Raw genomic sequence first — 11,202 nt, 5'->3', positions numbered from 1 at the left:
ATGTGTTTATAGACAGTGGTCAGATTACTATCACAACGGTCATTAATTCTGTAGGATTTAATCTGCTTTAGGTTGGGAAACCAGGAACAAAGCTAGTTAAAGCTAAAGGAGGGTCGAGAATGGGTATTTGGTATCTGAAGCATTTTTACATTTTTACTACCCAGAAGTTTTAGCTTACTTGTTTTTCTTCTTTATTTTTACTCCTTCTTCAGAGTTAAGGTGGTTGGATATGTGACTTCTGGCTGAGAAAAGTGTTATTGCACCATTATTTTAACTATAAATACACAATTGAATAATGAAATGGATTTTTGCAACTATTTTCTTTCAACTGAAAGTATAATGATCTAATTTAAGAGCCTTCTGGAGACAAAAACAGACAGTAAAAAAAAAAAAAAATTCATCTAGAAAATAAGTACTATTAAAAAATGTCAAATCATATAAATGTTAAAAGTCTTTTTCCTTTATGACTTTTCCAGATTTAAGGTATCTTAAAATAACATGAAAAACTTTTCAAGTGATTATATTGAATTCAAGAGAACTACTGAATTCGTATCTCTATTTATATTATGTTAAGATTGTTCTCAATGCTAAACTTGTCAACACATTTTGGTTAATAGGAAACCAGTATAATACACTTTTACACACAAACTAAAAATAGTTATTAAGTCTTAGAAAACTAATATAGTATTTTTTTTCTTTAAAGTTCTCATAAACATGGCCAACAATCTGCATTATGAAAAGGTAAACCATCTCATAGTAGGACACTGGCACTCAAGACTAATTTTATAAAACTGTTTTTAGAAAATAAATTCCTAATGCTTTATGGTTTTTTCATATAGCCTATGCATCATTAGCACAAGTAAATTATGTTAAATATACTGTTGAAATTCATTATATTAAAAACATGTTAATATATCAGTGAAAAAAATAAAAGCACATTATAAACATCTGTGCTCCAGTTATGAACATATATTGCAGGTGGACACTTCTATGATTCAGCATTCATTTAGTATCTATTGAATGCAGTGTGGAAGGTGCTAGAAATACTATAGTAAAAGTATTAATTAACCACAGCCTATTTGGTATATATTGTTACTGAAGAAAATATATACCACCATTTAAAGATACTTTTCCATTTCTTTCATTATTACATTCTCATATTTCATTTTCACTTATGTACAAATAGAAGATTACATGATTTTTTCTTTTTCAAACTCTGGATTTCAAATTATTGATTTCTAGGCATTTGAAGAATACTTCCTGAATTCAAAAGACAAACATCCTGTTTAAAAAAAAAAAAAAAAAAGAAAAAGAAAAAGAAAAACCAATGCTTTACAGTCTTACCTAATCAAGCATCAGTATTATATGAATGAGATTTTAAGAATGACTTTAGCATGTGCATATAAAACATTTACATTACATTATGACCTTGCATTCAACAATACAATTGATTGCATACTTAATGCAATCATATGCATGAGTCAACTATAAGTCATAGAGTGTTTCAAGAATAGCAGCAATTGACCAGGCTTGTGTTTCACAGCTGAAAGGACAGTATTGGCCATTCTCGTTGGTCAGTTCTGGAAGTCCTTTCCAAGGGGATCTTAAAGAAAGAAAAGCCATTTTATGAGATATAATCAAACACATATCTTGTTGGATTAACAAAACAGGCAATACACCTGGTGATTTTGCCTTCTCTTTTAGAAAACAATCATATGTACTCATTTACTACAAAATAAAACAGAATATCCTAAAGCTTATGTATAAAGAATTTAGATTGAAATTATTCTTTGATATTCAATCTTTTGGATTTAAGACTTTCAATTACAAAGGAATCCCTTTATGTATTAAAAACAGAGGAAACTACCATCCCAAGCAGTATATAAGTATAGATACGAACATCCTCTCAGGCCTAATTTTATTTTTTTTGGAGTAAGTTTATGAGACTCAAACTGTAATTATGTGACTGTATTATGTTTGATCTTGACAAAATTATAAAATGAATATGAAATGATGAAGAAACACTGGATTATGATTAGGAAAAGAATGCCAATGAAAAACAATCTAAATTTCTATACTAATTTCTCATTCTCCTGAATAATAACACAGTTAGTATTTATTGTGTATTTATTATGTTCTAATACTAAGTGCTTTATATACATTATCTCATTTAATGCTCACAGCAACTCTGTAAGGTAGGTATCATAACTATTCCTATTTATAGAGGAGGTAAGAGAAGTTTATGAAGGTTAATGACTCATTCCAGATCTCACTATCAAAACACAGCATTATTAGCATATCAAATTTATTCTTCATTTTGATGTAATGTAATCTCTTAAATATGAAATGAAAATTTAAAAAAATACAGAATTCTGTAATATTTCATTTTTTTGGTTCATTTTTAAATTTGTTTCATTATTATGCTTTGTAACTTATATATACTTTTCTGAAGATATGAAATATTTCAAAATAAAAATGAAAAAATGATTCCATTAGGTAAATATGGCAATATTTTGAATAATAATTAATAATAATATCAGCTAGGTACCATATTTCAAAAAACTGTCATAGAGAAATAGAAAACTTATTCATTTTCAAGTGTTCAAACTACTTCAGAGTAAAATATCAGATTACTGAAGTTGGGTTCCTGAGTATCTATAATGGGCTAAATTGTGTCCCCCTCAAAATTCATATGTTGAGGTCTTAACCCTCAGTACCTCAGAATGTGAACTTATTTGGATATAGGGTTGTTGCAGATGTAACTAGTTAAGGTGGATTAGGGTGGGCCCCTAATCCAATATGATTGGTGTCCTTACAAAATAAGGAAATTTGGACACAAATATGAACACAAGGAGAATGCCATGAGAAGACTGGAATTATGCTGTACAAGCCAAGGAAATACCAGAAGCTAGGAGAGAGGGCTGAAAGAGATTCTTCCCTAGTACCTTCAGAGAGAACATGGTCCTGCAAATGCCTTGATTTCAGATTTCTGGCTTCCAAAACCATAAGACAATACATTTCTGTTGTTTAAGCCACTCAGTTTGTGGTGCTTTATTACAGCAGTCCTAGCAAACTGATATAGCACCAAAATTAAGAAACAAAACAAACTTACAGAACCATTAAATGCTGCTCATAATTGGATATGAACACAAGAACGTGGAAGATACCCATACTGGTATAAAGAAGTCTCCTTTCCCTTGCTTTCTGAAAAATTCATTCCTCAAGTCATTAGGTGGGACCAAGAAGGTCAGTAACTACAGTTGAGGAGGGAAGGAGAGAAGTGTAGCAGGAGTAGCACTGAGTAGAATGTTAGAGTCTAGGGGGTATGAGGAAGGAGTTCACAGCAAGGGTGGGGGTAGTCCAGAGCCCAAGTGGTGCAAGGAGAGCATCCATGCATAAGAGTGGCCTACATGGGGTTGTCAGGCCCAAGGAAGGTGAAGAGGGCATCTATGTCTTGTGGCACCCCAGCATGGGGTGTCAGAGCTAGAGCAGGGTGAGCTGGGTCCATGTGGTGGCAACAGCAGAGTATGGGGAGTAGGTTACTCACTGTTGGAAAAGGGAATTACAAATATGAAAAGGGAGAAAATTAAACACTAGAATTAAACAGGTGTGAATGCAGGTTTACAGTATACTGTATAGAGATAACTACAGGGAAATATAAATATACGTGTATGTATATATATTGTATATATTTCCTAGCTCTGTCTACCGGGAAACAGAATAGCATGAACAGAATTTCCCTCCTGCCTGAAACAATCTAAGAACGGGAAAAAGTATATGAAGCAGTAGTTTTTAAGACACTGAATATTAAGCAACAAAGAAGAATGATTCCTAAGAAATAAGAAAAAAATTGAAGTGAGTCCTATGATTACTATGCATTCCTGTCTTGAGAGAGTTTCTAGGATTTGACAAAGGGAGGGGAACCCAGGTGGAGCCTGGCAGACTCTTTGAGCTGAAGAGATGGAATTGAGAGTCCAGAAAGACCAAGACAGCTAGAATTTTCAGGTCAGAGTACTAGAGACGAGATAATTGCACAAACAGAGAACTCTGGAGACATGTAAAGGGTCCCACTCAAGTATTCACAGCATAACCATCAGCAAATACACAAGAGAAAACTAACCAAGGATGCGGAAAGAACCACCCAAAAGTATTAGATGAAGTAGTACCTGCCATTCATAGAGGGTCAGGAACAGTGCTTATTCCCACCAGGTAGATTTGAAAACTTTGTAATTTTAGGGAAATGGGATAGAGAACTCAGATGAGTCTTGACTCATTAGTGTAGACTAATTAGTCCTGAACTAAATGCTGTTCTGGTTAGGTCCAAAAAAAGTTAAAATCAAGTCCTGAAAAGATCAGGCTGTTTCCAAATAATTTAACCGCATTCCAAACTAAAGTTCAAGAATATTTATGGAAATACAGAAAAAAATCCAACATCCAAGAAAGTAAAATTTACATCTAGCATCCAATAAAACACTAACAGGCAAAGAGTAGGATAATATTAACCATAACAAGAGAATATCACGAGTGAAACCAACCCAGAAATCAATTAGCAAACAAAGACATTAAAATAGTTACTGTAACTGTATTCCATATGTTCAAAATATTAGGCAGAGACATGGAAGATATACAAAAGACCCAAATCAAACTTCAAGAGATGAAAACTGTAATGTATGAAATGAAAAATACACTGAATGAAATTAATGGCAAATTAGACATAAGGATGACAGCAGATTTCTTGTCAAAATAATGCAACAACTTTAAAGTACTAGAACAAAAACTTGTCAACACTGAATCCTATACACAACAAAAACACCTTTCAAAAAATGAAGGCAAAGACTTTTTTGACATACAAGAGCTTAAAGAATTCATCATGAGCAGACCTGATATAATAGAGGAAGTCCTTAGGCAGAAAAAAATGATACCAGATGGAAATATGGATATTCAAAAAGAGATGAAGAACACTGGCAACTATGTATTTATATAAGACTTTTTTCTGTATTATTTAAATATCCTCAAAAGATAACTGATTGAAACAAAAATAATAACAATGTAGTATGGGCATTATAATATATGTAAAAGCAAAATAGATGACAATAATAGCATAAAGGTCTGAAGGGAAGAAATGGAACTATACTATTTTAAGGTTCTTACAGTACACTTGAAACTCTATATCTTCACTTGAAAGTAAACTATGATAAGTTAAAGATGTATACTATACACCTAAAGCAAACATTCAAAAAACTGAAATAAGAATAGCTAATCAGGGCTTCCCTGGTGGCGCAGTGGTTGAGAATCCGCCTGCCAGTGCAGGGGACACGGGTTCGAGCCCTGGTGCGGGAGGATCCCACATGCCGCGGAGCGGCTGGGCCCGTGAGCCACAACTACTGAGCCTGCGCGTCTGGAGCCTGTGCTCCGCAACAAGAGAGGCCGCGATAGTGAGAGGCCCGCGCACCGCGATGAAGAGTGGCTCCCGCTCGCTGCAACTATAGAAAGCCCTAGCACAGAAACGAAGACCCAACACAGTCAAAAATAAATAAATAAATTAAAAAAAAAAAAAAAGAATAGCTAATCAGCCAACAAAAGAGATAAAATGGAAATAAAATAATCAGTCTAAAAGAAGCAGGAAAAAAGAAAAAGCTAACAAAGAACAGACAGGATAAACAGAAAGCAAATAGATTTATACTTAACCATATAAATAATCACATTAAATGTAAATGGTCTAATCATCCCAATTAAAAGGCAGAGATTATCAGGCTGCATAGACAAATAAGACCAATTATATGCTCTATGTACAAGAAACCTACTTTGAATATAAAGACACAAAAAGGTTAGAAGTAAAAAGATGGAAATATATATATCATTCTCACAACTAATCAAAAGAAATCTGGAGTTATAATAACTATAAATGGAGTATAACCTTTAAAAATTGTGAATCACTATATTGTACACCTGTAACTTACATAATATTGTACATCAACTATACTTCAATTAAAAAAAACTGATTCACACACACAAAAAGAAATCTGGAGTGCTTATATTAATATCAAACAAAGAAGATTTTGGAGCACAGACATATTGCCAGTGATAAAGAAAGTCATTTCATAATGATAAAAGGGTCAATTCATCAAGAGAACATAATAATTCCAAACACTTATGCATCTAATAATAAGGCTTCAAAATACCTGAAGCAGAAACCCATACAACTTCAAGGAGAAATAGACAAATCCATAATTGTAGCAGAAAATGCCAATACCCCTCTCTAGGTAACCCACAGAACAAGTAGACAGAAAATCTGTGAGTACTTTGTATCACACTATCAACCAACTTGACCTAGTCGACATTTTAAGAACACTCCACCCAACGACAGCAGGAGGCACATTTTTCACTTGCAAAGAGTTTAGTGACCTAGTTAGAACATATTCTGCATCATATAATAAGTATCAATAAGTTTAGAAAGATAAGTCATATTAGATATATTCTTTGACCACAACAGAGTTAATTTTGAAATCAGTGACAGAAACATCTGTGGACAATTCCCAAATATTTGAAAACTAAATAACGCCTTTCTAAATAACACATGAGTCAAAGAAGAAACCAAAGGGGAAAACAGAAAGTGTTTCAACTGAATTAAAAAAAAAAAACACAACACATCAGAATTTTGGGGTATTGCTAATTTAGTACATAGTGGGAAATTTATAGCACTAAGTACCTATACTAGAAAAGAAGAAAGGTCTTTAAATCAATGACCTCAACTTACACCTTGAAAAAACAGAAAAAGACAAATTAACCTGAAGTAAGTAGAAGAGAATAATAAAAAGTAGAGTAGAAATCAATGAAATAAAAACTGAAAAACAATACAAAAAAACCCCCGATGAAATCAAAAGCTGGTTCTTTAAGAAGACCAATAAAATTGATAAGCCTCTAGCCAGGCAGATCAGGAAAAAAAAAGAGAAAATACAACTTATCAATATCAAGAATGAGAATATTGACATTACTACAGATTCTATAGACAATTTAAAAAGTAATACTGCACTTTAGATGAAACCATTTCTTGAATTGTGACAAGTATTTTTGATCTATCTTTTCATTTAGTCTTGACAGCAAGTAATGAGATATTATTCTCATTTTATAGATGAAGAAATTTATTTTAGAGCGGTTAAGTAACTTGCTCAAAGTCACATGCAAAAATAAGCAGCAAGGACAGAATTTGAAATCCAATCTGAATCCAAAGCTCATAGTTAAAGCATATTATGCTATCAAAAGTAGCTACAGGAAACAGTAAGAAATAAAAATGGAAAGGTAGTTTGAGAAAAAATTGTGGAAACTAAAGAATTTGGATTTCGTTCTGTAGCCAGTGGGGAGTTACTGAAGATTTTTTTTTTTTTTCTGAAGATTTTTAAACATAAGATTAAAATTGTGAGTTATATTTCCTCAAGACTGATATTGTTTGGGGTAATATGACAAAATGGAGAAAAGAGAGTGCAAGTATGGAGGCTATTGCCTAGTCCATAGAAAAGGTTATGAGTTACAAATCCGGCATTGGCAACAGAAAGGAACAGGGTGGGCTGTTAGAAGGAATAGAACTAGAATCAAGTCTCGACAACTATCTGGATGTTCTGGAGAGGTAATGAAGTAAAATTAAAAAGTACCTGGGGTGTTTGAGCTTGCAGAGCATGAATAATGGTAATACGGTAACAAAGATGGGAACTATAGGAAGAAAAAACGTGTGAGAGAAAATGAGTGATGGCAGAAGGCCATCCGAGGTAACAAGTTTATCAGGTAGCTAAAAAGTAGAAGTGGAGTTTATGAAAGTTCAAAATTACCTGTAGAGTGAAGATGTGAGACTAGGTGAAATGTAACAGAAGACAAGGTAGATAGAAAAGAAAGGAAGATAAAGGATAGATTTTTGGAGAACGAACATATTTAGGTGCCAGGAAGCAAAGCCAGAAAAACAGTAAATAGAGCCAATAGTGTAGTGGTTAAGAGCACAGCCTGTGAAGCCAGCTTGCCTGGAGTTTAGTGAGAGCTCTACCAAATTACTTGCCATTTGACTTTGTATAAATTACTTAACTTTCTAAGCTTAATTTATAAAATGGAGATAGTAGCTCATATCTTGAGTTAGTATCTTGTCCGTGTTACATGTAGTAATATATTAATCCTCAAAACAATACCAGCACATCCATTTAAGATGAGGAAACTGAGGCTCAGAGAAGTTAAGTAACTTTCCCACAGCCACATAGCTAGTAAGTGGAGATGTGAATAACAATAATAGGATGATAACAATAGTAATAGCTATTTTATATAGTTTTTTGGATGAAATGAGTAATGTTATATGAATGCATTTAGAACAATATCTGAAGACAGTAAGTACTCAATAAATATTACTTGCTATTATTATAGTTGTTACTATTACTAGGTTAACAAGGGAAACCTAATGCTGTGGCTAGCATAACGTTTTTCATGAAAAGAGGAAAGCAACAATGTCAAATACTATAGCCAGGTCAAAGAAGAGAACTGAAAGGAAGTCATGGGATCTGGGAACCAGAAAGGATCTTCTTGAGTGGCTTCACCAGACTGGTGAGGGCAAAACAAAAGCCAGATTGTACGTGGTGATGACTGACTGGGTGTCAGAAAAGAAAAAAAAAATGCAGTTAACTGTATAGAAAATGTACTGAAGAGAGAACAGAATGATAAAACAAGGCTTGAGGCAGGAACAGCATGAAGGGACTTTATTTTAGGATAGGCTGACAGATATCTTTGTAGCTTAGGAAGGAGGGATCAAGTGGAATACCAAGAAAGGATAACTATTTGACAAGGTCATGGAACAGGTAGGAGGGATGTGATTATAGGTAAAGTAGAAGAATCATCTCTGCAGTGCAAGATATTCTTACTCCTCGTGGAAAAAAAGGAAGAAAGAGAAAAGTAATGCAAATATTGAGAAATACTTTGGGCAGTAAAGGATGGAATATAAGAATGTTCACATCACACAGACTTCAGACTTAATCTCTAGATGAGGTAGAAGTGTGACAGGATTAGGGTTTCTGTGACTATACTTAAGCTAATGAAAATAAACTTTAAAAAAAAAGAAAAATTTTGACAACATTCATGTTGCTAGATGGAAGTCCCTCACGTTCTTACAATAGAGGAGATAAAACTATGTTGTTTATGCATATTTATGCATAATTATTCTGAGCAATAAGATGTACATATATCTAGGTTTAATCTAGAACTTGTGAAATTAAGATACCTTTTGACTGAGTTATATCATCTTATAAAGACACATAACTCTGATACTATTTATCTGCTAATAATTAGGACAAAGGAAGTGACAAATGGGTTTGAAATAGTCAAAACACCAACACTGATATTTTAATTATAATGAAATCATTTCTGAAGATTATTTATTGATATATCTTTAAATCAGTTAACTCAAAAGGCCCAGCCTGAGACTTTTAGTTTTTGTATTTATCTTGTGCTGACCTTATCCAAAAATATCAGCTAAATTTTAAAAACCAGACTATTCCACCACATGTATAAATCATGAAATATCAAGTCTTTAAATTAAATAACAACCTAAAATAATTAAAAGAAGGTAAAAATTACATAGAACTTGTGTTAAAGAGTAAAGCTTTCAAATTGCACATAGAATATACTGAAATGAATTCTAAGGAAATGCCATTTACTAGCTAATAAATTGACTAAACATTAATTTTGAAAATTACATGCCCTGACGACTTACCTCTCAAGATGAACATAATGTCGAGAAAGAACATTTTTAACCAAAAATATAGTCTTTGAAGTAATCTCGGGACCCATCAATTTGGAAAAATATAATTTCGCACGAAGAAAATACCCAACAGGCCACAGCCACTCCTGAAAAAGATAATTTAAAAGTGAAGGAAAAAAAAGAGCTGTGAATATCAAAAATTCTTTGAAAAATAACTTTAATTGAAAACTCAAAGAAGAAAAATTAAATTCTTACAGGTCCTTGGTGATAATTGAAACCTTTAGCAAGATTGTAGTTGTCGTTGTCTAAGGCATTGTCATAAGTTCCACAGTAAACCATATCACTGCAAAATAATTGAAATTTAGGTTAAAAAAAGATCAGGCATTACACAGAAAGCATTAGAAAAATTTCCTAATAGCAAAGGTAAGAACTAATCAAATTATTTTGTTTTCCAATCTCTAGACTAAAGCTCATCATCCATTTAACCTTAAATTAGTACATACTGAGTTCAGAATGTGTTAGGGAATGATTAAGAAACACTTACTGCCTAATGCAAAAAATATAAAATATTCAGATACCTTGCCTTCAAGGAGGCACTAAATATTGGTTGAATTTAATTATTTCACTAGGCCTCTAATATACTTATAACAATTAGAATATACACAGAATAATTTGAATTAGTAAACATTAAAGATAAGGTTTTATTAATTATAATATATTGGAAAGGTTGTTTTTTAAACTTCTCCATAAAGTTATTTTAAAACTTAGTAAAATTGGTACATTATTAGATTATAAACAGCAACTAAATGCACACAATTTATACATACTTACAAATTAAACAAAGTTACAAACACTGCAACATTTAATACAAGACAGTTATCTACACTCTGTTTAGTTAAATTATTACTTTTTTTTTCTTTTAGTGAGCTAGATAGAACTTGCAACATGAGTAAGCTTTTACTGTGGGTTTTAGTTTTGACCAGTGGTTCTTAACACCTCTGAAAATATTGAGAATACTTTAGAATGCAGGTAAGTACACACATACAAAATTTTGCATCTCAAGACTGAAATGAGTACACAATAAGTCAGGAAAAATCTACAAAGGTAATAAGGGTACTACAAAAATGAGGATCTCTCATACATGGAAGAGAAAGCAAACTGATGGTGGGTATCAAGCTTTAAAGCAAAAAAGTAGAAGAAAAACAGAAAGGTCATTAGAAACTCAAAAAAAACTGAAAAAGAGAAGAAATACAAAATGAGATAAACACATAATCATAAAAACAAAATTATTTATTGGTTTCAATAAAAATAGTGGTGTAATTACTTAGAGAGGATGGAAAGGGTTTGTGGCAAGGTAGGACAGAGTTAAATCCTCATCTGTCATCGCAAGCAGTAAGCAAATAATGTCTAATATTTAAAAGAATCAAGAAACAGCTGCAAACACATACCATTTAGAAATATGGAAGGAACTACTA

General features: G+C 32.6%; 1 protein-coding gene across 1 annotated transcript in view; it reads right to left on the bottom strand.

Moving 5' to 3' along the window:
- Window positions 1–1,372: 1,372 nt before the first annotated feature.
- The window catches only part of AGL (amylo-alpha-1, 6-glucosidase, 4-alpha-glucanotransferase), a 77,571-nt gene continuing 67,741 nt past the window's right edge, over window positions 1,373–11,202 (bottom strand). Inside the window, exons 32-34 of the mRNA XM_068540389.1 lie at window positions 9,983–10,070; window positions 9,740–9,873; window positions 1,373–1,603 (exon numbers count right to left, since the gene is read on the bottom strand). Coding sequence (XP_068396490.1) covers window positions 1,486–1,603; window positions 9,740–9,873; window positions 9,983–10,070 — 340 coding nt within the window. The 3' untranslated portion in view covers window positions 1,373–1,485. The remainder of the gene's footprint in view (window positions 1,604–9,739; window positions 9,874–9,982; window positions 10,071–11,202) is intronic.

Source organism: Eschrichtius robustus, chromosome 3 (genome assembly GCF_028021215.1).
Source record: "Eschrichtius robustus isolate mEscRob2 chromosome 3, mEscRob2.pri, whole genome shotgun sequence".
Taxonomy (NCBI): domain Eukaryota; kingdom Metazoa; phylum Chordata; class Mammalia; order Artiodactyla; family Eschrichtiidae; genus Eschrichtius; species Eschrichtius robustus.
This window is presented reverse-complemented; position numbering and strand designations above follow the sequence as displayed.